A 27,501-nucleotide genomic window follows, 5' to 3' on the forward strand; every position below is an offset into this window, starting at 1 on the left:
ATTAATTTTGCCGTTTACACTAACACTATGATTTCACTTGACTTTCACAACAGAACTCAACTTTGTAAGAACACTGTCATGTAGGGTAATCTCATCTTGTTGTTACTCTGTTGGCATGACATTTACACCTGTAACCATGGCACCCGTCCCGTTTTATGTCCCTCTTTCTGGCAGTTTGACCCTCTGACCCGTCTCAGCCATTCTGGAGCTCCTATTGGTGGAGGACTTGACAGTCAGTCCTGAAGCCGTCACCATATACAACCACCCTAACGTGCGGGTAAGAACTGGGGCCTGTGTGAAATGTTCTGAAGAAATAGATAGAAATGTAAGTTATAGAGCTGACAGAAAACAATGTGACCCATCCCATCCGTCACTGTCAAAAGTGATATCTGCTCCATGTATCCCATTTCTATGGGCCTCCACTCTTCCCTCACTGGCCACTACTATCTTAATCCTGTCTGACCTTTGACCCGTCTCACGTTCCGTAATCCTCTTACTGAGGTCACTACCTGCCATGTAAACCCCTCATTCAGTCTCCCTCCGTATCACTGACGGCTCATAGATACCATCTAGCTGATAGCACTGGATTATGATGCCTTGAAATATTACACACAGCGGCCCTTCATCACAAGGTTTTATCAGCATGGATTATCTCACTATTATTACTTGTGGCGTATGATGTGAAAATCATGTGAACCACAATGTATTGATGTTGCACTTCGTGGGCTACAGTACATTTCAGCTGATACTGTGATGGGCCTTGGGCATCTTGTCCATTCTGGTATCACGTTTTCATCTATGGCTTCTCCTGCAGTGTCCTCCAGGCTGACCTGGCCCTGTGGGAGGGATCTGGGTATTTCTTTGTCAACGCCAGTATTGGAGGGATAGCATACGTGGTGCACCAAGAGGCCCAGGGATCTGCTGAGGTGAGGAGAAACATGGAACGCTAAGAATGACAATGCTGCTGAACATATCACTCTGTTTTTGAATGTACTTCTATAGGATCAGCATACCATGGTTACATATTTGTCTGATGTGATGTTGTATAACTGCCTTCCTAGGTCTTACACCTCTTTTGGTCCCTTAACATTTTACTTTCTAATGCTATTGTAAATGACGTGATACTCTGAATGAATGCAGCATTGATGAAAGCACCAGGACATCCTTGTGCCATTTTTTGTTTTAATACAAAGACAAGTTCAGTGAAAACATGTCATATAAAAGCTTTAATCAATGTGGTCTCTCCAGGTGCTTTCCAGTCCAGCCGGGGACGGTGCAGGTGATGGTTCATGACCTCTGCCTGGCCTTCCCAGCCCCTGCTACGGTCCACATTTCAGACATCCTGGAGGTTTATGTCCGAGTGGTTGACAAGGTCAGTGGCCAGCCTCAATACTTTATCCTGCAGGGCAGACACCCGGCTTGACTGTAATCCCTGTTATCTCTCTCACATTTCTCTGGTATGACTAGCCCTTATAAATAAATGGTGTCATGCTGAAATTCCAAAGGTTGTGTATCACTGGTTTGCCATGGAACAGGACAGCCTGGTTTTCTGTGAAGTGTGTATTCAGGAAATGGAAATAGAATTAAGACGCTGTGAATGTTGGTTGATCCTTTCATGCCAATTAAACTAATTTGAATGAGTGTAGCTGCTTATATACTTTGTTTTATGTAAGTTACTAATTAAATTAGATCCCCCAAATAGTGCTTTTCCTAGTAACACAACATTGACTTGTTTCTTGCAGGTGGAGATTGGTTGATCTGTGAGAGCCCATGTCAGGGTTCTGGATGACAACAAGAAGCACTTCCTGTCCAAATATTTCCACTTTATGAATTTGAAACTCAGTGTAACTTCTGCCATCGTCTCTCTGCAGTAAGTTACGGTTACATGATTGAATCATATAAGTATAAAGTTATATTCTCTTCTTAGAGCAAATAAACACACACCATCACATTGCCTCTGTCTGTGCAACTGGTCATGGAAAAACAGATTTAGAATTACTCCTGCACGCACTGCGGCACGTATATTAAGCCTGCATTTCAGTGAAGTTGACATCGAGCTCACCATTCATGTTGTGTTTACCCCAGAGCATTGTCAGATCTCTCAGAGAAGGACCCCGCTATATTCTTGGTCAAAGGCTTAGCTATTGGACAGACCAGTGTTTCTGCTATGCTAGTAGACAGAACTGGAAGGAAGATTGTATCTGCTCCTCAGAAAATAGAGGTAGGAGGGTTTCATAAGAACATAACTCAACATTGTTGTCCAATCATGTGTATGATGTCGTTGACAGTCATTTGTTTTGGTCTTTCTAGGTCTTTCCACCATTCAAACTGATCCCCAGGAAAATGACTGATAACCGGAGCAATGATCCAGGTAAATTGGATTCTACAGTTATATGGACTATTGTGATAAAGCCCTGGCCTCTGCAAAACCCTTATGTCTGGATCATTTCCAGTTGTGAAGATGATTTGAATCTCCATATGCTTTCAAATAGGTCTTTCCAGCTTACCTGTTGGAACAAATGCTAATTTGTCTTCCTGTCATTTGTGAAGCTCTCCAAATGCCAGTTAATTGCTGAATATGAAGTCATACAAAACATTAGGAACTGCTCTTTCCATTAGACTGACCTAGTGACTCCAGGTTAAAGCTATGATCCCTTATCGATTCACTGGTTAAATCCACAGTGTAGATGAAGGGGACAAGACAGGTTAAAGAAGGATTTTTAAGCCTTCAGACAATTGAGTCATGGATTGTGGATAGGTGTCATTCAGGGTGAATGGGCAAGACAAAATAGTTAAGTGCCTTTGAACAGGGTATGGTGGTAGATGCTAGGTTTGTGTCAAGAACTGTAACGCTGCTGGGGTTTTCATGCTCAACAGTCTCCCATGTGTATCAAGAATGGCCAACTACCCAAAGGACATCCAACAAGCTTGACACAACTGTGGGAAGCATTGGAGTCAACATGGGCCAGCATCCCTGTGGAACGCTTTCAACACCTTGTAGAGTCCATACTCCGACGAATTGAGGCAAAACTCAATATTAGGAAGGTGTTCCTAATGTTTGGTATACTCAAACCCTGTGAGTGACATGTTGATTTAATCTCCAATTCTCCAGTGTTGATTATTCTAACAGACCATGGAGGATTTGATTGACTTGAGCAATTTAAAGACCTCACATTGACTAGAGTTAATGAACACGCTGTCGGTATTCTCAAGGCCAGTCATGTGAAACGGATAGTCTGCATATTTATGGCACACACACAGCCACACACACCACCTCATCTCTCCATGTTGTAGATCACATCCGAGGGTGGCCCCCAGCCCCAGTCCAACATCCTCTTCTCCATGGCCAATGAGGAGATTGCGTCTGTTAACGTCACCGTGACGTCACCGAGACAGGACTGCTTCAAGCTGTCGATGCCGAGACTGGGAAACTTGGTGTCTCTCATGTAAAATACCTGTACATCATCAGCTGAAACACAATGTATGTTTAATTCTGTTTTCACAAATTGAAAGTGATGTAATTATATGCTGGTGTTTTCTATGAACAGGATCAAGTAGAGGTTGAAGTTGTGCAGTTGAGGGCCATTCGCATCCAAGACCCTATCACCAGAATGAAGACTGGGACACAGGTAACGCATGATAAATTAACTGTAATCTCAAATTGTCTCTGACCGTGTCCATAGGACATTCTTCAATACAAGAAAGATGCATGACATTGTGACTATTAAGACTTGTGACCTGCTCTGAGTTGACTCATCCTATCCCTTAACCCAGATGCCTGTATATGTCATAAGGCTCAGCAGCAGTCAGACCCCCTTCTCATTTGGGAACGCCCTGCCTGGCCTCACCTTCCACTGGACCACCACCAAGAGAGACATCCTGGAACTCCAATCACGACACGCTGAGGTGGGAACCACTTATTCATCTAGAGTTTTTCTCCTTGATGAGTGGCGAAGGGCAGCTGAAATTACATTTGGGGTCCACAAGCACCATCGTTTTCAACTGAATCCACAAGAAGCCATGAATGGTATAATGGGAAATTATTACAATTATACTGGTATGATTACAATTATAGATGAGTCAGATAAGAGGTCTTTGTTTTGAGCTCCTCTCATTATTTTGTATCAGAGTGACTGACTTAGGACAAAATGTTGCTCCACCTTCACTAGAGAAACTATGTCTGATATTTCTAACTCTATTTCTGCTTTCATTCACTGATGAAACCCCCGTCTCTGTTCAGGCCTCTGTCCTGCTCCAACCGGAGCATAACTTCGTGATGAGTGTGACAGGGAAGACTAAAGGAAGGACCGGCCTCAAGGTGGTCCTAAAGGTCACTGACATCAAGGCTGGACAACTAGAGGGATGAACTCCAGATCCAGGTACTATACTTATTCAGATACCTATAATATGCCAGAAGGCAGATAAAAAGTCAGACATACTGCTGGTTTTCTTTTCTCCCTGGTACTTATTTGACTGATTTGGCCAGAGATCCCAATCTCGTGTTGGCCTAGGTCAGGGGATGAATTCAAGTCAGCAGTACTGCTAGCTAAGCAGTCCAGATTTAGGGTTCAGCCCAGGACACAGCATTGTGATGGATCACTCTGTGTGGCTGGATCACACCGTTTCAGAAATATATGACACGGCTCATATATTTCTGGTTTGGTTTATAGTGCTTGTTTATGGACCTCCGCTTGTCCTTGCGTTCCCTCCCACCTAAAAACAAACTGAGAGTGAACCAACATTGCAAGAGAGAACAACATGCTGAGAAGTCTGAATCATTGAAGTTTTGAATGTGGTCCTTGAGTTTCTCTGTGGTAGTTAACTTTGTAAAGTGATAAGGACAGATGAGTCGTGCATCCTGCTTCAAACTGCATTATACTATGTCGTGTCACAAAAACACAAACATCAAAGGATGGGTAAAAACCTCTGCTCATTGCTCTCAACTCTTCCCTTTGATCAAGGTTTATGACAAGCTGCACATGCTTAACCCAGCGATGGAGGCTAAGGAGATACTGATGGCTCCCAACTCTGGGCTCAAACTCCAGACTCGCAGGTAATGTTAGAGGGGCCTCCCAACACCCCTTTGTCTTAACCTAAGACACTTTGAACACAACATTTTCCATTGAACACTACACATGAACTCCTAGATTCCATCTCAAATGACACCATATCCTCTACTCTTGACTATTAAAAGAACCATTAGAAGTGGATGAGAAGGGCCTCCTGTCCTCTGGCTCTCTCACTGGCTCCTCCTCCATGCTGGTGACCTCACAGGAGACCTTCGGTGTCAATCAAACACTGGTCCTCGCAGTGAAAGTGAGACCCAGTGGCCCCTTACTTCAATTCTATGAATCTTTGTTGTCCCTACGGCAAATAAACACAGTGCAAGGAATGAGAAATAACATAGTACACTATAATCCATGAATAGATCAATGGAAAGGGATCCCTAGTCAGTTGTACAACTGAATGCATTCAACTGACATTCGTACATGTAACGTTTTTGTCTTTCACAATTTCTGGATTAAGTTTGCTTTATTTAGTTTAAAGAACTTCAAGTTCTATCCATATCATAAGTTTAGGGTCCCTGCTCAACTGCGTGAACGTGCCTTAGGCATGCAGCAAGGAGGCATGAGGACTGCAGATGTGGCCAAGGCAATAAATTGCAATGTCCGTACTGTGAGACACCTAAGACAGCGCTTACAGGGAGACAGGCCGGACAGCTGATTGTCCTCGCAGTGGCAGACCACGTAGCAGCACCTGCACAGGGTTGGAACATCCGAACATCACACCTGCAGGACAGGTCCAGGATGGCAACAGCAATTGCCCGAGTTACACCAGGAATGCACAATCCCTCCACGAGTGCTCAGACTGTCAGCAATAGGCTGAGAGAGGTTGGACTGAGGGCTTGTAGGCCTGTTGTAAGGCAAGTCCTCACCAGACATCACCAGCAACAACGTCGCCTATGGGCACAAACCCACCGTCGCTGGACCAGACAGGACTGTCAAAAAGTGCTCTTCACTGACGAGTCGTGGTTTTGTCTCACGAGGGGTGATGGTCGGATTCTCGTTTATCGTCAAAGGAATGAGCGTTACACCGAGGCCTGTACTCTGGAGCGGGGTCGATTTGGAGGTGGAGGGTTCGTCATGGTCTGGGGCAGTGTGTCACAGCATCATCGCACAGAGCTTGTTGCAGGCAATCTCAACACTGTGCGTTACAGGGAAGACATCCTCCTCCCTCATGTGGTACCCTTCCTGCAGGCTCTACTTGACATGACCCTCCAGCATGACAGTGCCACCAGCCATACTACAAGATCTTTGCGTGATTTCCTGCAAGACAGGAATGTCAGTGTTCTGCCATGGCCAGCGACGAGCCCGGACCTCCCCTTTGTTCAGGGACACATTATTCCATTTCTGTTAGTCACATGTCTGTGGAACTTGTTCAGTTTGTCTGTTGAATCTTATGTTCATACAAATATTTACACGTTTGCTGAAAATAAAACACAGTTGACAGTTAAAGGACGTAACTTTTTTAGCGGAGTTTATAAATGTTGATGCTGTTGTCTGTCTTCATTGCGTTATAAAGTCGTTACCAATGGCATCACATTTTAAGAATCACATTTGAAGACTTAAATGAGATGGAGGGTTTTTGTATTTGACTTATCTTTGGTCTAAGCGTATTCTCTTACATTGCTGTCTATAGCTAGATTTCCATACAATTGGCAATAGATTCTTATGCATGCAGTTGAAGGTCACATACACCTTAGCCAAATACATTTAAACTCAGTTTTTCACAATTCCTGACATTTAATCAGTTAAAAATCCCAGTTTTAGGTCAGTTAGGATCACTTTACTTTAGGAATGTGAAATGTCAGAGTGGAATGATTTATTTCATCACATTCCCAGTGGGTCAGAGGTTTACATGCTATTAAATACTAATTGAGTGTATTTCCATTAAATTGATTAACTTGGGTCAAACGTTTTGGGTAGCCTTCCACAAGCTTCCCACAATAAGGTGAATTTTGACCTATTCCTCCTGACAGAGCTGGTGTAACTGAGTCAGGTTTTCAGGCCTCCTTGCTCGCACACACTTTTTCAGTTCTGCCCACACATTTTCTAGAGGTTTGAGGTCAGGGCGTGTGATCGCCACTCCAATAGCTTGACTTGGTTGTCCTTAAGCCATTTAGGAAATTTCTCCAAAAAGTATGATCTTTGTCCCCATGTGCAGTTGCTAACTTTAGTTTGGCTTTATGGCAATTTTGGAGCAGTGGCTTCTTCCTTGCTGAGCGGCCTTTCAGATTATGTGGATATAGATATGTTTGTACCCGTTTCCTCCAGCATCTTCACAAGGTCCTTTGCTGTTGTTCTGGGATTGATTTGCACTTGTCGCACCAAAGTACGTTCATCTCTAGGAGACGGAATGTGTCAACTTCCTGAGCGGTATGACGGCTGCGTTGTCCCATGGTGTTTATACATGTTACGCATGCCTCTTGGAGGAGGGAACGCAACACCCTGCTACACTCAACTCCCCGTGAAGTGAACGAGGTGTGTGATTGTAGGTGCGGGTAAGAATGACAGAGAATATTACCGTTTACTGGGCATTTATTTCCTTAACACGGTGAAAAGGGTCTGGATGGAACCAAATAAAGTAAAAGTTAGTCCTCCTATCTTACCTGCCTACCTACTACTTACCTAACCGTCACCTGGCGCGCTAACCAAAATACACGGAGTGGCCCGCTCAAGTCTTACCTAGCGTGCATAGACAGAGTACATACTACAGGTATATGTATGCCCGCAGGCCTCTTGCCTAAGCACTCCCAAGGTGCCTTACAGAAACAGAATAATTACTAAAGTAAAGTGAACAATTTCAGTCATCAAAAACGCAGTCCTTTTGACAAAAATACTTTACAAAACCTGTCTTTGAGCAACAACCAACACAGGACATCAAAGAAGCTCTCCCTCCTAACAAAGGAACACAGGCTTTTATCTAGCTGGAGAAGGAGTTTGTAATTGCAGACAGCTGTATCTGATGAGAGGGCGGGGTGAGCTCCAATTGTTGATGGGGCCGACCAATCAGTTTGGGGGATCCAGGAAGCCATCCTGAAATGTATTTTTTTTAAACCCACAACACAGAAACTGTGGAACGTAACAGTACAGATGAACATGGTACCTTCATGCGTTTGGAAATTGCTCCCAAGGATGAAAAAAAAATACAAAAAATCTGAGGTCTTGGCTGATTTCTTTGGATTTTACCATAATGTCAATAAAAGAGGCACTGAGTTTGAAGGTAGGCCTTGAAATTCATCCACAGGTACACCTCCAATTGACTCAAATGTTGTCAATTAGCCTATCAGAAGGTTAGTGTATGTAAACTTCTGACTCACTGGAGTTGTGATACAGTGAAATAATCTGTCTGTAAGCAACTGTTGGAAAAATGACTTGTGACTTTGAACAAAGTAGATGTCCTAACTGACTTGCAAAAAATATAGTTTTATTATTTTTATTTGTGGGGTGGTTGAAAAATGAGTTTTAATGACTCCAACATAAGTGTATGTTAACTTCTGACTTCAACTGTATATTCAAAAATGTGCATATAGTTTTTATGCAGATTTTCCCATGAGAGATGTTTCCATCAAATTGACTGGTTCAAATGTCATTTTATGGGTCACATACACATGGTTAGCAGATGTTATTGCAAGTGTCGCAATATGTTGCAGATAAAAGGTTGAGTATGATGATGTAGTGTACAGAAAAATACCTTTTGCAGTTAAATTCCCATGTACCGAATAAAACAAGTTCAAATATTGCGTTATATAGCAAGTGTGCGCTCTAGCCAACACCGCTATCTGTGCACTGTTGGCTAGAGAGCACATATAGCCTACATGATAAGATTATTAATATGGACAAACTGCAGCCAAGCATTGATTATCATGTCACCAGAATAAGACCATCGATATTTATTGGAAAGGAGCATCAAGCTCATCACCTTGCACTGTCACCACTCTGAAGTTTATAACTTATTTCGTCTGTAGCCTAATAAACTGCATGGTTTCCTGAGTCGTAGTGGGAGAGGACTACACTATACATGCCACTGTGTGACTCCAAGTTTACTTCGATATAATGGTTATTCTATCATTATTTGCCCAATTAAGCGTTTCCACCGACATTTCTCGCATAATTAATTTGACCAACTAAAAAAATATACCACCTTTTTCTAGCGTGTTTTGTCGACATTTGGAAAGTTTGCCGAAAGGCCTGTAATCATTTTTATTTTATCCAACATGTACTTTACTCGCATAAAAAGGTTTGCTCCTTTCTGTGGTTTTCCAGGTGGTCCCAGTGTCGTACCTGTGTTTCAGCACCAGTCCAATTCTACACAGAGACAGCCTGTCTGCTATTCCTATGGGCATAGTCCTTCCTTTCACTGTTCACCGGAGAGGTCCTTCAATCACAACTCCCTGCTCTCGTTCACACTTGTTAGTTCTGGTTAATTATTGTTGCTTTCTGTCTATTTCCCTAAAGGTATTCATTTTCAGGTTATTAAGGACCTTACAATAATACTATTGTGTGCAGATTTGAAAGTCAAATGAATTGACCATTTTTGGGATAATAAAGTTAACTTGTACTTGAGATATGAAGGTACAGGATTCAGAATGTGTACTTATTGGGGAAGAAAATGCAAACAGGAAGGGGAAAAGCAGCAAGGCAGACGATTTAAGATGGGATGGTAGGGTTCGAGGGCTGTTACCTGTGTGGACCAAGGTTGTGGAGCCATCATTTTTTCATCATGAGCTGGAAAAGTAGTGCCAAAGCTGCTCTAGGAGTGATTTTCTTCCATCTTTCCTGAAACTAATGTCTCTCCATTGCCTTTACCAGTGGAACAGAACATTTGAATTTAATACTTAAATCTCTCAGAATGCATTTATTCAATCAGTTCTTGTAGCCCCTCAGCAAAGTAAACATTGTAAATAGTGACTCCCTGCCTAGTATTGATTTTCTGAATTACATTCTAATGCTCCGTATGGGGTGTACCTTTTTATGATATTGACCCGTACAGGACATTGAGATATGTAGAAGTGGAAACACTGGGATTCGTCTGTGTTTTGCTGTTTGAGTACAACAAAAAGTGTGTCTGTGTGATTGTGACTGCACGTTGCACAGCCGCAGTCTGTTTATCTGAATGCTGCAACAGTACAACTACAGTAAACGAGTACACCATGGCACCCACATGAATCTAAGCCTGGGGAGGGGGGAGATACTACTAAGCTATATGGAAGTGTTTTAAAGTCATACCAAGGATCGTTTTGCTATTAGATTTTGAATTTTAAGACTTCTTGAATTATCAAAAAAAAATATACAAAAATTATTTGATGACATAATTTTGGGCCTTGCAGCTCTTAGCCAATACAAATGCATTGAATAAAAACCCATAGAATGTTGTTTTGAAGAGTCTGTCCTATATCTGAGAGGTAGAAGACAGATCAGGAAACATTTTTTTTTTCTGCAAGTATTTAACCCCCTATTTTTGGCACTAAACAGTCTCCATATATTCAGACGAGTCTTGTGAGGCCTGATGATGTCCTAGAGCAAAACAACTGATGTGTTTGAGAGTCTCACCTTTCCATAGAGGGGTTATTTTAGTGTGTAGTCCAAACAGTTGGGACGCTACAGACGATTTTGTGAGAAGACCGATCTTTGGGATGTCTCATGGCCTGACAAGCACCAGTCTAGCTCTGTCACCTTTCACCACAGATGCAGAAGTGTTTCATAGGTGGATGAAGTCAATTGAGATGCATCCAATGCAGATATCTTTAGCTTAAAGTGACAGATTTGTATGGGGTTGTTTTTGTACTAATTAGATTTCTGCGGTGGCATGGACATCGACCTTAGTTTTTATTTTATTTAAGCCAGCACCTCTCTCCCAAGGTTCACAACATTAATTTAGCTGGCTGTTCCTTAGTAAGATGGAGCTGACAGACATGGCAGCTCTGCTTCTAGCTCCTAAGCAACTTTGCAGTATTTTGTTTTTTTGTGTGTTATTTCTTACATTATTAGCCCAGAACACTTTTTTTGTTATTACATACAACCGGAAGTAACTTTTGGATATCAGAGGAGCGGTAACTCACCAGCATTAGGACCAGGAATACTACTTTCCTGAATTGTATCCTTTATTCACACACTCCCCAGGGAAATTGAACTTATCCCAGAGGCTGCTCCAAGACGCCGGCGGAGAAGAGGTATTTGGAGTGGACTTGTGGTCTGACTCAGGAGGCGTGCACACCATCCACTGTTTCAGAGTATATTACTCGCTATGTTCAGTCTCAGGACAATAAAGTAGACGAACTCAGGGCGAGGATCTCCTTCCAGAGAGACATCAGGGTCTGTAACATACTCTGTTTCACAGAATCATGGCTCTCTCCAGATATACTGTCCCCATCCATACAGCCAGCTGGGTTCTCAGTACATTGCATACAAGAATAAAGAACTCTCCGGGAAGAAGGGCGGTGGTGTATGTTTCGTGATTAAGTAAACATGGTGTGATTATGATAACTTACAGAAACTCAAGTCCTTTTGTTCACCCAACGTAGAATACTTTGCAATCAAATGCCGACCGTATTACCTCCCAAGAGTATTCTCTTTGGTTATAGTCACAGCCATGGATATTCCCCCTCAAGCTGATACCACGATGGCCATCAAACAATTGCACTGGTCTATTCAATGCTGGTCTGACAAATCGGAATCCTTGCTTCAAGATTGTTTTGATCACACGGACTGGGATATGTTCTGGTATAATAACATTGATGTATACATGGACACGGTGACTGAGTTCATCAGGAAGTGTACAGGGGATGTTGTTCCCACTGTGACAATTAAAACCTACCCAGACCAGAAATTGGCGATCTGAAATGGTCCACCCACACAAAACGGTGTGGTGAACAAAGGCACAACAGCGCCTCTTCAACCTCAGGAGGCTGAATACATTTGGCTTGGTCCCTAAGACCCTCACAAACTTTTACAGATGCACAATTGAGAGAATCCTGCCAGGCTGTATCACCGCCTGGTATGGCAACTGCACCGCCCGCAACAACAGGACTCTCCAGAAGGTGGTGCGGTTTGCCCACCGCAAGCTGGGACTGAGAGACTGAAAAACAGCTTCTATCTCAAGGCCATCAGACTGTTAGATAGCCATCACTAGCTGGCTACCACCAAGTTACTCAACCCTGCACCTCAGAGGCTGCTGCCCTATATACATATACATGGAATTACTGGTCACTTTAATAAGGTTTACCTACTGCTTTACTAATTTCATATGATGTACTGTATTCTATTCTACTGTATTTTATTCAATGCCACTCTGACATTGCTCATCCTAATATTTACATTTTTCTTAATTCCATTGTTTTACTCTTAGATGTGTGTATTTTTGTGAATTGTTAGATATTACTGCGCTATTGGAGCTAGGAACACAACCATTTCGCTACACCCGCAATAACATCTGCTAAATCTGTGTAGATGTTGATCATAGTGGTGTAATGTGTGTGATGCCCCTCCCCTTATGTGGCGATTCTCCGCAGAGCGACATGACGCAGGCAGCATGGTAAGGATTCATTACTAGCCCAGCCTTCCTCTCTGATATTGAGCTCTCTCTCTCACACAAACACACAGAGAGAGTCTGTCTGTCTTTTCCAGGCAGCTCCCTCCTTCTTGCTACTACAGGCCTTTTGTGCATTTACATATGAATCTTTCCCAATTAGCAGGGAGTGAATGGCTGAGGAGGATCCGTGTGGATTAGATGGATGCTATCTGGTTCAGTAGATAACTCCGTAATGACATTTTAAAGGAGAATGACTCTGAATGGAGATGTTAACAGATACCATGTTGCTGTTACTGAACACTGAAATGAATATGCACAGCTGTTCACTTGCGTTGTGGGAATTGGCCTATAGGGATAGGGCTAAATTGAAATGTTTCTTACAGACAACATGAAAAGCATGGTAGGAATTAAAAGGGAACAGTTTGAAGATTATTGAAAAATTATTAAGACAGTAGACAACCAAAGTGTGCACCAGTTCCTAAGTAATTTCAATGCACTTTTATGACTCAAAGAAGTCTACGGTGCTTTTTTGAGGTCCTAGCTCTGCCTTTGGGGAACTCCAGCCAGCGTACTTCTAGTTGTTTTTGTTTGGAATACAACCCCTGCTTCCCTGCCATCACAAAAGTTTTTCTTTACTCAATTTAAAAACAGCCCATTTATAAATCACAATCTGGGTCAGGTGGGCATAATTTGAAAGCCTATTCATGACTAGCTAAGTTATAAAATACAATCTTAGTGTTAGGCTTTTACAAGGCAATTCAGAGAAACAGATCGTCATTTTGGTACACATAGCAGCCATGACTCCATTCAGGTGCGTGTTCCACTGCAAATGTAGTTCACAGTGGACAAATAGGCTCATTCTGTTCAGAACAACCCAGGGTGTGTCATCTTGTAACTACATCAAACATAGTGATCATTTGGACCCGCGGGTGTTTGGCTTTTGAATGACATAAAAGCGTTTATTTACTGTATTAGAATCTCGTCCTCGTCTCGTCTTTCAAAATACATCAAGTCCTCTTCATTTACAGCAACCAGACAACAACAACATGTGCAAAAGTTGCCCAACTACCTTGAGGGATGGGAGCAACTTGTCGTGCTCGGTGGTGAAGTTCAGAACAGCTGTCAGTCAAAATCCATACAGTGCTGTGAAGTGCAGAGCCTGAGCTCTGACGTCATGTATTGCATGATACTGTACAGTCATTGCGTTCCAATTTAGCCATTTATCAGTGTTCAAATCTGCCATTTTCCACATGTATACTGGTACGAGTGTAAAGGGCCACATCACAGGATAGGTGAGGCAACCCCCGGAATCGCTTTTACCAGCCCTGTTCCTTTGTCATTGCATTGAGATGCACCCCAAGAGATGCCAGTGTTGTGCCTCCCTGTGTGTGTTTGTGCCAGGTAGTGGTGGAGGGGGCCACCAGGACAGAGGGGGTGAGGGGGGACAAGGACAGCAGGGTGCTGTTCACCACCAGAGAGAATGGAAACAAGCTCATAGGCTCCTGGTCCTCGACCCATACTGAGTCCATCGCCCTGCTGCACCCAGAGAGCTCCGTCAGCTGCCTTCTGAGCTTCACCAGTGACGCTGTCGAGTTCTCCGCACAAAACACCAGCCTCGATCCCAGTACCGGTAGGACCTGTTAGTCCTCAAGAATGATGTGGTGAATGTTGGCCAATATGTTCACTGTATGTTCTTTGCTCTAAGTTTCAGTTTACTTATGTATAATGGAAATGACCTCCACATCATTAACCGCCCATTAGATCCAATGAAAATGCATGCAGGGATTTACTAAACCCACAGTGGGCCAGCTGTGTGTGTGTGTGGAGTGGCAAAGAGGGCAAGGAAGTAGTGTTTACGGGGAATAATCAATACCTGTAACTCTCATGAAATGAATTCACTGAAGGCCATAAACAGTGTAGGGATAATATAGTCAGCTGAATGGGCTCTTTTTCTCCAAACAACTGATAGTAGAGGACAAGCATACTCTTTAAAAAGTAAGCATCCATGAACATTATAGTCTTGAAATGAGACTGTTGACGTTACTTTCTCTTTAGACCCTTAGACTGGTTGTAATTCTATATCTCCTCCTTCCAGGCTTCTACTCCTGCTCTCTGACATTGCAGCCTCTGAGTGACCAGCAGACCCGGGTGCTGAGCCTGTCCATGACCATACCTGTTGGTGATGGCTGGGGTGAAGGGCAGTGCTTTCTCTGGGGAGCAGGTCTGTGCCAGGCTGCCTGAGACAGGCCTGTATTCTGACCAGACAGAGCCGCTGCTCAGAAACCTGCAGCCCAGCGCAGAGCTCACCGTCTACGGCCCCGCCGCAGTACTCGACAGCCTGAAGGTCTGGATGTCAATCAACTTTCATATAAAGTACCTTTTGACATGGGTCTCATCACACTTTAGAGGAGATAAAAATTGAGAAAGGAAATGAATGATGAACAATGAGGGATGTAAAACATTTGGCACTGGATGTTAATTCTCTATAACCCCGCTGATTCACCCACCATCTCCTCCTGTCCGTTAGGTATCGTCCAGTTCTCTGTCCATCTCATTTCAGGAGAGAGAGGTGTCCCACGGCTTCCCCAGTTTCTTGAAGTACATGGTCAGTGCCTTGGACCCCCAGGCTATAGCCTCAGTCTCCATAACCAGCTCATCCACTGGCCACACCCTCGTCATCCCAGTCACTCTCATCCATGTGGCTGACCCCAGCACCACCATGCAAGGTCAGCAACGTCATCTCTGAATGGAACAGGGCTGAAGATATATTAATGGTTTAAAGCTGTGATTGTGCAGGGTAGCAAGATGCGGTGTAGAAGGGGGAAAGTATCTACACACTACACTTCCCAAACGTTTGAGACTTGGGAAACTTTTCTTTAAAATGTTTAGGTCCGTCTTCTCATCTTAGAGCTATATTATTATTGCATCAGTAGGAAAGCAGGAGACTGCAGTGTGAACCCTACATCTTCTGACCAGCCATCCATAAAGCCATTAGGTGTTAATTGGCTGGAGAAATGGAGCACATTAGGATTTCTCTGCAGCTCCAACTAGCACCATACCATGTAGTTGTTGTATCAAAACATTCAACAGGGATTCTGCTTTACAAAGAACAAGTTCATAATGGCTAGAAGGGAGCATTGAGCAGTGTCAGGTCTTAGTCTCACCCACCCCTCTGCCCTCCTTCACTCTCCAGCTGCTGCTCCCGTGGTTACCATGGAGGGAGCCCATTTCCTGCAGCGCTTCATAGACCCCTACCAGATGATGTTCTTCACCATTTTCGCTCTACTGGCTGGCAGTTGCCACTTTCTTCCAGGATACCCCGGCCAGGTCGATTAGAAAGGCCTGCTCGCTGAAGTGTTTCAGGGAGCGTTTGACAGTGATGAGTGGAGGTCGTTTGACCGCTGACCCATTACGGATGCAGCAATGAGGCAGTGATCGCAGAAAACTGCAGAGGTGTATTTAGAGGGCAAGTTGGTTAGGATGATGTCTATGAGGGTGACCGTGTTTACGGCTTTGGGGTTGTACCTGGTGGGTTCATTGATAATTTGTGTGAGATCGAGGGCATCAAGCTTAGATTGTAGGATGGCTGGGGTTTTAAGCATGTTCCAGTTTAGGTCGCCTAGTAGCACGAGCTCTGAAGATAGATGGGGGGGCAATCAGTTCGCAAATGATGTCCAGAGCACAGCTGGGGGCAGAGGGTGGTCTATAGCAGGCGGCAACGGTGAGAGACTTGTTTTTAGAGGTGGATTTTTAAAAGTAGAAGTTCAAATTGTTTGGGTACAGACCTGGATAGAACTCTGCAGGCTATCTTTGCAGTAGATTGCAACACTCTACCCTTCAGGTAGAAACCTGTCATTTTTTACAATATGTCTTAAATTGTTTTTGTTTTACCAATGTACAAATACAATAAGGCATAATTTTAATTGACTAGGCAAGTCAGTTAGGAACACATTCTTTCAATGATGGCCTAGGAACAGTGGGTTAACTGCCTTGTTCATGGGCAGAACGGCAGATTTTTACCTTGTCAGCTCGGGATTTGAACTTGCAGCCGTTCAGTTACTAGTCCAATGCTCTAACCACTAGGCTACCTGCTGCTCCTAACAACCTAACGGAGCACACAAGGGGTACAACTCATAACTCATTCATTCATCAATTTCAGGAGTCTTTTTGCCAACTGTTTTCTCCTTATACATTCCAATGAATCAAAGTAATTAAACATTTATTTCTGAAAAGCAAAGCAAAGGCTGTATTTTTATGAACATAAAATTTACCCAATATAAGTAGAACTTTCAATAGAAATGTAATGTTCTTATTTTCCATTATTATACTGAAAGTTACATTATCTTTAGTAAAGTGGGAAAGATGTTTTTCTAACCAGTGATACATGTCACTCCAGAATTTGTTTCTATAAGCACAAAGGAAAAACAAATGGTATTTCTATTTCTGTGGCACAAAATAGTTATTGTGATCAAACTTGAATCTATGCCAAAGGAATTCTCCCAAAGAACATATTTTTATTTGACTTTTATTTAACCAGGTGGGCTAGTTGAGAACAAGTTCTCATTTACAACTGCGACCTGGCCAAGATAAAGCAAAGCAGTGCGACACAAACAACAACACAGAGTTAGTTACACACGGAATAAACAAGCGTACAGTCAATAACACAATAGAATAAAAGAAAGTCTATATACAGTGTGTGCAAATGGCATGAGGAGGTAAGGCAATAAACAGGCCATAGTAGCGAAGTAATTACAATTTAGCAGACCTGGCTGCTCTTGACAGCACACAAACATCCTGTGGCGGACTGCAATAGCAGTGAATAGTCCCCGCGATACGCACCTGTTCAGGGAAGTCAGGAACCATTAAATATTTTGAAATTCGGCTGAATTGTATAGGAAATAAGAGATGACGGATTACTTTGTTTGGCAACTTATCCGCTTTTAAATAGTGTTTGCTTCAATTGACCATTTTCTAATAGGCAACACAATTTAATGGAGAGAGTGGTAGCTGCAGTACATTTACATTTTATTTCGTCTGTGTTTGGCAATCTTGTTTGGCTCATTTTGTTAATAGCTGCTTGGAGACATTGATTACAGCTGTTCATTGCTTTCATATACTCTCTGCTCCACTGAAAATACTTGAGATTCAGTACTGTTCAACATTTTTTGGGGCCAGCTGTGCTTCACTCACACCTCTGTTTCAGGTTTCACCTCAAACTCCTTCGTCCACAAGATGACCTCCCCGGACCCAATGAGCAGCCACAACTCTTCTCCCCAGACTATTATTCCCGGTAGATATCCCATTAGTACCCACGCCAGCCTCTGACATCATCTCCGGCTTTAACTCTACATGGGATTGGGGGAAAAAAAGTATGTGTGGTTTGTTTAAATAGGGGCAAACTCAGTCAAATTTTCACTTAGTCATGTGACTGACAATTCTTCTTAAATGCAAGTAGGGATTTTCCAGAGTGAGTAGGGCTGTGTGTGTCCGTCCTCCTCTCATACGTGACCTGGAAACTGGGAACGTGGTGGCTATATTTGTTAAAGGTGAACGGAGGTGTTTGCTCCTCTTTGTTACGCAACTCCTCTATAAAATGTCTGGCACAACAGGCTAAATGTATTTTTAACACTTAACACATATTTAGGGATTCCTCTCCTGTAAATGGAGTCTCATTTCATACAAGCCCATTTTTTGTTTCCTCCCCTCAATTACCTCTGACCTGTTTTTAAAAGGAGGCGAGGAGAGGACACAGCCAGACTGTGTGTGCGAAGCATGGTACATTATACATGGTCTGATAAAAAAATGTTTAATTATTTAAAAAAAATTGTACTTGATTTCAGACTAATACTTCATTTTGAGAGGCTGCAAAGGTGAACTGATTTATACTGCCATTTCGCTTTGCACATGTAGTTTTGCTTTTTAAATACAGTGTGTATTTCTGCCGTGAAGATTTGTATTGTTAATCAACGATATGTTTTTTAACTCAGGAATTTCACAAACTACACTCCTGGATGGCCTAGTTGTCAGCTACTGTTAACACGAAGATGTCTATTTCAATCAAGGGTATGTCTAAATATTGATTTTTGTGGAGTATGACCACTGAATCCATTTTTTGTTAAGAGAGAGTGCGCTATATACAGTGTACCTATGATGAAAATTACAGGCCTCTCTCATCTTTAAGTGGGAGAACTTGCACAATTGGTGGCTGACTAAATAGTTTTTTGCCCCACTGTGTGTGTGTGTGTGTGTGTGTGTGTGTGTGTGTGTGTGTGTGTGTGTGTGTGTGTGTGTGTGTGTGTGTGTGTGTGTGTGTGTGTGTGTGTGTGTGTGTGTGTGTGTGTGTGTGTGTGTGTGTGTGTGTGTGTTCAAAATCAGGATATGGTCAGCCAGAGCATTCACGTTGATGCCGTTCTTGCGAACCATCTTTCAGTTTTTCACTATACAATCCTTTCAGTACCTCAGCAACCAAAGTTAACTGGCAATGATATTGTAAATTACCTGTGTATCAAGAGGTATGTTTGTATGCGTTGAAGGACTTGACGCTTCAAGCTCTGACTGCACTTCATTGTTTGGCAGAATAATCACTATTATATTTAGAGAAAGAAAACTGTGGATCTTTTAAGGAGATTTAAGTTGAATGATTTCAGTTTTAATGTGCAGAATATTCCCCTGCTTGATGGTTCCAACATTCCTTTGTGTTTTGGAATTTGAAGCATCCTGTCTTACTCTTATCTCCGTTGCACTGGCAGCCTATAAATACCAGAATTACCATCCGCCTTGAGTGATTGTGAGATCAAATATCATTGCTGAATAATATAACGTTTTTACTTTTCAAATGCCTTAGATTCTGTTGCAAAACATTTAGCAACAAACCGTTTACACCAGACACTTGAGTTTTGTTCTTAAACGGAAGTTGTAGTTCAGTTGTCTCTTTTCAAAGAAAATAAGAGGCTGGAAGGAACCCCATGGACTTCATTCCACTTTAGAGCTCGAAATAATTTTTTGTTTATAGATGTGCAGCATGTGCCAAACTATTTGCAGACAATTCAGATTGGAATGGCAATGTGTGGAAACAATAGAATTACAATGAACTACCACTTCTGTTTAAGAACCCAACTGCTTTCACATCATGTTGAAGAGCGTTTGGAATAAACGGTTGGGTGCAAAACATTTTGTAACACCATTGGCATAATGAATACACCCCTGTAGTTATGGCTTGTCTCTTGATTGGAATTAATTTCACCCCGCTGGGAGAACAAAACATGTGTACATTGGAATGGAAGGGGGTGTCTAGCTAGAATCACATCGATTGGAACAGAGGCTGTATGCTTAAGGCATTCAACAATTGCAGCACATTCCATAAGCCCATTCCTCTGTGGTGGTGTTTGGGAATGAATAAAATACCATATCCCTTCTGATACACAAGATTGTTTCCCCATTAATTTCCTTCCTGTGTTTGCGCTGTAGGAGCAGGTCCTATGTGCATCACAGCTAACTGCTTTCCCATCTGTCCCTAAGCCGAGTGATACTTTCACACACCACGCTCCCTCCGCCTGCTCCGCCACAGACAGGGGATTAGGGGAGTGTCATCCTCTCAGGGTCTCTGGAGACATGTTAAAGGTCTGGGACTGCTGATTAAACACTTCTTGTCCTCCCGCTTGCCTGCGTCAGTGGTGTGGCCTGGCCTAGTGGGGCTCAGTCAGTCGCACATAGCTCATCTGTATGCCTGCTCTGGCACAGTGGATGCCAATAACTGCTTGGCATCCATAAGTGAGTGTAGAGAAGTGCATGATGGGGTGCTGGATGCTGTGATACAAATTGGCCAACTGTGGGGCCCATTAATGACTTCTCCAATCTGGGAGACGCTAATGTTTATAGTTTTGTTTAATGTTGTGTTAGTGTATGTAAGTTGTTTTGTCTGAAACGTTGTTCCCCCTGCTGCTATTGCACCAGGTCTCTCTTGGAAAAGAGATGTTATCTCAATGAGAAACCTGTATAAATAAAGGTTAATAAATAAATAACTTTTGTTGAGCACTTGAATGTCAATCTTTTTCTGCAATCCGTTTTAGCTGTAAAGTACACAAAAACATGAGATATGTAAACACATGCATATACTTGCTCCAGTGACTGGGATGTGCATTACAGGTCTTTGATATTTGGCAATGTATTTCACACCCTAGTAAAGAGACGCTCTAAAGACTGAGCAAGCGCTTAAACGTTGTGTGGCTGTTTGATTAGAGAGCCAGCTGCTTAGCTCAGGCCTAGGCCAAAAGCGGTTCAAGGGGCACATTTTAGAGCCAGGACTAGGCCTGCTTACAAAGAGAGAAAGAGATGAGAGGCCTAGTATTGTGTGAAGACAGAAACCTCATTGATGGGTTATCCATAGCAACGGAAGATTCTATAACGAGAAAATAGTAAAATATGGCTTCTCTTTGAGAGGACATATTTAGACAGAAATCCACTGCTTTCGTACCAGGGTGATCTTAGTCAAAATGACAATTTATTTTATTACACAATGGTCAATTCATGCAGAATAGGACATTCACTGTGCATACAGGCAGGACTGTAAGGTCAATCATGCATGCTAAACTAAAGTAGCCTAGACAGTCCATCCCCCCCACCTGCCAACTTGTCTACCAAAGAGATGTCTTGGTTCCTCCCGGCTTGGGTGAAGGGAGAGGAGCGGAATAGCGGCGTCGGTTGCCAGTGACCAGTGTTCCTGATAGGTTACTGTACTGACGGGAGGAAAACACTGAGACCAGGGTTTGTGAGGGAGACCTGACAGGAATAACAAGACTGGCTATGAATGATCAGGACCAGAGCACAGATTTCCTATTGACCACCGTGAGGATGATGAGCCAAATGGAAGCCGTTAACCTCTACAGGGTTGGTGCCCCCCCCATGATTAGCATGAGGTTGTAAGTAACAAGAACATTTCCAAGGACATAGACATATCTGATATGGGCAGAAAGCTTAAATTATTGGTAATCTAACTGCACTGTCCAATTTACAGCAGCTATTACACTGAAAGAATACCATGGTAGAGGAGAGTGCACAGTTATGAACTTAAATGTTTTACAAAGCCAATTAAGCACATTTGGGCAGTCTGCATACAACATTTTGAACAGAAATGCAATGGTTCATTGGATTTTTTTCTTCTTTGTATTATCTTTTACCAGATCTAATGTGTTATTTTCTATGCATATTATGCATATTCCTGCTACAGGTTCTGAGCTACAGGCAGTTAGATTTGGTTATGTTATTTTAGGCGAGAATTTAAAAAAAGTGTCCAATCCTTTGGAGCCCATTCATCTCTCCAAATCAACACAATCTCAGGTGTAATATACCGTACGATAGCTATTACTACAGTAACTGAGCTATGTGGAAAATGTCACATCTTAATAGTTGAAATCTGTCTTATGTTCCTCTTAAATTGTTACAGCTTTGAATTGTATTGATTTGTGATGAAATACCTGACATACATTACATCATTGAAGAGGCTAGAATTTTAAGAAAGACTGTCCTATAGCCCACCACAGTTCTGCACATGCAATATTCTCTTCACTGGTTTGCCCACAGCCCATTCACATCCATCACACAAGTATGCTGCATGAATTCATTTTCATGAGGAATTGGGCTTTGTAGGGCTGAGGACAGGGTACTGGGCTATTGGATTTCTAGGCATTCTCTGCCAAAACTTTTTCCACATTGCTGGCTAAATGATAGGGTCTCCTTTTCCATCACAGAGTGGACCAATGCTTTGTGAAGCTGAACTAAGAGAATCTCGGAATGGATTTGCCTCAGCTGAAATACTGTAAATCTATGAAGCTGGCACTCTACCACTACCACCAACCACCGCACTGACTGGTCACCCTGAGGAAGGAGAGTGCAGAGAGGACTGTAACAATGGCAATGTCTTTCAGACTGCTTTTCATCTTGTGGTTGGTGACTTCTCTCATCTACCACCACTTCTGTGTTGTCCGGCAGGGTGACGCACGTTTCGCACCGCCCATTACTCCTAGTGCCAGAGAGGTGAGAGGTTGTTTATGGCCAAGTGACAAACTGGGAAGCAGCAGAGAGCTACATACTCTACTGAAAGGAATACTTGACATTGTTGAATGTTGAAGGCTGCATGCCTGTTTGGGTGGTATGTAATCTGACACTGGGGACAAATGCTGGACCTGAAATGGAAGTCGCTGGAGTAAAGCATCTGGTGACACACTTCTGGCGGCATGTGCAAGGAAGGACTCCGTACCAGCACCTGATACCAGCTCCTGGTGAATGCTGCGCTGCATGCCCAACTGGATGCTATGTGCCAGAGCCTGGGTTAGCTCAGGCATCAGCAGGCCCGCCCGCTCCCTGGCTCCCCGCCATGGGGATTTGGGAGCTGCAGCAAAAACCCTAATACGCTACATCTGGACTGTATAGTCAGCCTGCTTCTCAGCACAGCCACGGTCTGCTTTTTACAGTGTAACAGCAACGAAGAATACAACATTTTGCTATTTCATTGACATATTGATCAAAGGGAAAGAGTAAGTGTGAAGACTAAAGAGAAATAGTGTGTGAAGGGAGATAGGTCTGAACATGGTTGCTGTGTGCATCTCTCTTTCTCTGTCATCTCCCCCTGGCTTTGATAATGCTCCCGTGTGGCGCAGCAGTCTAAGTCACTGCATCACTACAGACACCCTGGTTTGATTCCAGGCTGTATTACAACCGGCCGTGATTGGGAGTCCCTTAGGGCGGCACACAATTGGCCCAACATCGCCTGGGTTTGGCCGGTGTAGGCCCATTCCTGTCTCATTCAATGCATAATTTACCCCCAAACTTTTCCAGATGGAAGTGATATGGACATTAAGGTAGGGGTCAGGGCAGTATAATGGGGGAAAGAGCAGTTCTCATTAAGGGGCAAAAACGTTATGGATTAGACACAGAACTATCAATGTACGCCACTGATTAAACTTTTCTTGAGTCCTCAATCGTCAACCTTGAAGGGCCTTATTGAGGACCGATATTGGCCAATATTGCCAATCCTCATATTGGTGTAAGGAAATGAGATACCCTGTTGGGCAAAGAATCTGAATAGACCAACACACCTGTGCAAACACACACAAATAGCTTGATGCCACATGTTTCTAGGGGTAGTGAAAGATTATTGGAATCTGTGTGGGTTGCTGGACAGGTAGGATGACTGACAGTGAAGGTGAACAGGTGGTCACGTGTCAGGTGACAGAGGAACTCAACTCCAACTCCATGGGCCTTTTCTACAGGTAGTACATTCCACTAGTACAGGCTGGCCTCCCATTTGATCAGCCTGGTCTTAGAGACTAGACGTAACATAGTAAATGTAAATCTGAGACAATCAAATTAGTAAAATAGCTTATGTTTAGTATGGTTACTTAAGGCAAAAATGAAAGCAACCCAAACCTGTTCAAATATCATCATGGACAATTTTAGCATTTTAGCTACTTTGCAACTACTTAGCATGTTAGCTAACCCTTTCCTTTCAGCTAACTCCTAACCTTAACCTTTGAACCTAACTCTTAACCCCTAGCCTCTAAAGTTAGCCACCTACAGTAGCTAACATTAGCCAGCTAACATTAGCCACACCAATTAGGAATTCATAACATATATGAATTGCAATTCGTAACATATTATACGAAATGGATGATGGCCAGCCACAAATTAATACATACCATACGAAACGTAGCCTACATACTAATACGAAGTTCTCTGAGACCATGAGTTGATCAACACTTCACATGAGGAGAGGAACAGACGTCTATGGTGCGTTGCCACGTTTGGGCATTTTTGTTACCTATTGGAAATATTACCTCATTGCCTATCTATCACATTCCTTGCCTATGGCTGTGAGACACGGTACCCGTTGGAGTTGACACATTTATATACACATTCCAAGTCAAACGACCGACATTGAAACAATTCAAACATTTCAATAGCTTATCTCTTGTCCATTCTGAGCCTCTGATAGGATTTTCAAATGTTCCATTTGGAATAGATTGACACTGACATTGAAGACCAGTCAAAGCTTTTTAAACAGATGTACTATTCAACAACAAGATCCCATCCCGTGGTTCTAGGATGCAAGAGCTTTGCACTCGGTAAATGTAGATTCATAAAACTTGAAAACCCCGCCTACTTGACAACCCAGCGTCTGTTTACGAAAAGTCACGGGTACAACGTGGACCGCAGGGTGATAACGAAACATTCTACATTGGTTGGGAAAACTCTACAGGGGATCCGTGTCAGCCAGTCTCGTCTATATGTTTAGAATAAGTTGCCAAACTAAAAGGATATGAAGGATATGGTACAGCTGGGTCGACGTCCTTTGAAGGGTTAAAACATGTTTTTCTTTGTAACTGGAGTGGTTTTCGGAGGTTAGTTATGGTGTAGGCAAACCACCGGAACACGCTTTTCATTGGGCACCATTCGCCACACTTCATTCAACCAGCACCACATGAAAACAATGGCGAGGCGCAAAAAGGCACATCGGGTTGGAATTTAGCTGAACGTAGCAATAGCACAGGTTGAAAACGGACTCCGAGAAAACAGATCGGGGGGCAACCCGAGTCGAAGCAAGATGGAAAGCCTGACTGAAACCCCAACCAGGGCTGCAGAGTATCTGAAGGAGCTTAATAACATAATCGAGACCCAACAGGAGTTACTGGAGAGGCAGAAAAAAAGGATAGAGGAGCTGGAGCATCAAGTGTCCGATTTGTGTTCAGAAAACGCCTGTTTGAAAGACCTGTACCAGCGACATCTGACTACGTGTAGGCTGCTGCAACAGGGCAACAGCCACGGAACGTTAGGTGTCATAAAGGAAAACATCACCCAAGAAAAGTAAGAATTTATTGCTCGCACTGCACAATTGAAAGACATTGTTAGATGTCACAAATAATCCCCCATAGTTTCCTAAATCATTGTCAGGAATCTGCTCTTAAAACCCCAGATAAACGCAGATACACACACCACCACCAACATAGGCCTACACTGTTCTAGATGTAAAAAAGTATCTATAGGCGCATTTGATATATAGCCTAATAGGTAATATCATAGCCTAAAGTAAAGGTTTGCATCAAAACTTATTTTTTCTAACAGACCAGATTGACCACTGCGCACAAGACCGTTTTTATTGTACTACAGTCAAACCAACAGGTTTCTTGAAACGCCACGATATAACTTAACACTAATATGCCCAACAGTACACAGGATATTGTAAGCCATAATAGAACTGCCCATCAATAGGCTACAGTCCGCTACCTCCCCGCGGGTCTAAGCGGTTGGACACATTAAGGGTCAGCTTTAGGTACAGTGCGAAGAAAGCTAAATGTTGCCATATGGAGCTTGGAATATTATCATTGACCAAATATGGAAACCTTTGCTACTCCAGGTGTATTTCATTCAAGCGCTTGGAAGTTATTGTGCAGAGGAATCTGTTTTTAATGGGGCTCAAAGATTTCATATGAATGGATTATCCTTTAAATCATTCCAGGCTATTCTATTTTTAGTCAGTCTTTTTTTTCTTCATTTGACTGCATTTATTCCTTTTGTTCATGACTTGATGGGCTCTGTTTTCATTGAATCTGTTTTGTGGTAACCATGTTATCTATAAAGTAGTGGCCTATTATGTCACCTCATTGAGTAAATCAAGTTTTATCTTGCATTGGTTGGTGAGCATTAAACTCAATACTAGATTTGCAGTATGACTGTCTGAGGGTTATATAATTAGTTTTGTTGTCAATGACTGTTTTTCAATACAAACAACTGCCATAGCTTTCTTCCAACGTCTTCCCTATTACTGTAGTGTATAACCAGCATGGAATGAATTGGAGCAAGTCCAGTGGGCAGTCATTTTTTGCTTCCCAGCGATCAGACTGAGACTCCAGGCTTTCAGGTTCACTACTGTCATGGAGTCTTTGGATTCACGTTTGGTGACCTCAGTTGGCTCAGGCCTCTCTCATGCCAGACTAGCTTAGCATTGGTGTGCTAGTCTTTTAAGTGGATTTCATGTGTTGGGCAGGGACAAATCCAGGATATTTAGGGAATGTGCACGGTACAAGCTCTGGGGAAAAGGAGCTGAGCTGGGATAGATCAATTACGCAATTACTTCCATATGTTTCATTTTTATGTAAGAGGAGGGCAGTCTGGGCGGCTCTCGTCTGGGAGGGATTGGAGGTTTAGCCGCTGATGGCAAGGCAGGGCAGGGTGATGGAGCATATATCTCACTCACATCAGCACTGTGCTTAAAGTCCACTACATGCAGTTACTTCAGCTTCACCAGTCAGCAGGATCTTGAAACCTCCGGTGACCTTTGGCTGCCACAACTCATCAGGACACAACCACACCCTCCCTACAAGACAATCAATATGTATATGGAGGACTCATGGACAGTGTGTATTTGCTGTGGGATCAGTGCGACATATGAGATCAGGACATACTCTACCTTTGACCGTTAGCTAGGGCCTTTAACACTTCTTATGGCTTAAATCCAGCTAACGGGATCGATATGACAACAGCCAGTGAAAGTGCAGGGCGCCAAATTCAAAACAGAAATCTCCAAATTAAAATTCCTCAAACATAGAAGTATTTCACACCATTTTAAAGATAAACTTGTTGTTAATTCCACCACAGTGTCCGATTTCAAAAAGGCTTTACGACAAAAGCACACCAAACGGTTATGTTAGGTCTGCACCTAGTCACAGAAAAACACAGCCATTTTTCCAGCCAAAGAGAGGAGTCACAAAAAGCAGAAATAGAGAAAATGAATCACTACCTTTGATGATCTTCATCAGATTACACTCATAGGACTTCATGTTACCCAATACATGTATGTTTTGTTCAATAAAGTTCATATTTATATACAAAAATCTCAGTTTACATATGGGCGTTATG

The 27,501-nt window shown here is 42.8% G+C and overlaps 2 protein-coding genes and 1 pseudogene across 3 annotated transcripts in view; all 3 read left to right on the top strand.

The window, feature by feature from the left end:
* Window positions 1-10,417, top strand: part of LOC124045424 — a 37,227-nt pseudogene extending 26,810 nt beyond the window's left edge.
* A 3,629-nt stretch (window positions 10,418-14,046) lies between these two features.
* LOC124045675 (nuclear pore membrane glycoprotein 210-like) lies at window positions 14,047-15,984 on the top strand. The gene is made up of 4 exons (XM_046365173.1): window positions 14,047-14,221; window positions 14,687-14,935; window positions 15,119-15,317; window positions 15,785-15,984. The coding sequence occupies exons 2-4, from the start codon at window positions 14,774-14,776 to the stop codon at window positions 15,925-15,927; spliced, it is 504 nt and encodes a 167-aa protein (XP_046221129.1). The 5' UTR covers window positions 14,047-14,221; window positions 14,687-14,773; the 3' UTR covers window positions 15,928-15,984.
* Window positions 15,985-24,783: 8,799 nt separating this feature from the next.
* LOC124045676 (IQ motif and SEC7 domain-containing protein 1-like) overlaps window positions 24,784-27,501 on the top strand; it is a 285,391-nt gene continuing 282,673 nt past the window's right edge. For both annotated transcript variants that reach the window (XM_046365174.1, XM_046365181.1), the window contains exon 1: window positions 24,784-25,449. In XM_046365174.1, the coding sequence (XP_046221130.1) occupies window positions 25,190-25,449 (260 nt within the window). In that variant the 5' untranslated portion in view covers window positions 24,784-25,189. The remainder of the gene's footprint in view (window positions 25,450-27,501) is intronic.

Source organism: Oncorhynchus gorbuscha, linkage group LG10, assembly GCF_021184085.1.
Source record: "Oncorhynchus gorbuscha isolate QuinsamMale2020 ecotype Even-year linkage group LG10, OgorEven_v1.0, whole genome shotgun sequence".
Classification (NCBI taxonomy): domain Eukaryota; kingdom Metazoa; phylum Chordata; class Actinopteri; order Salmoniformes; family Salmonidae; genus Oncorhynchus; species Oncorhynchus gorbuscha.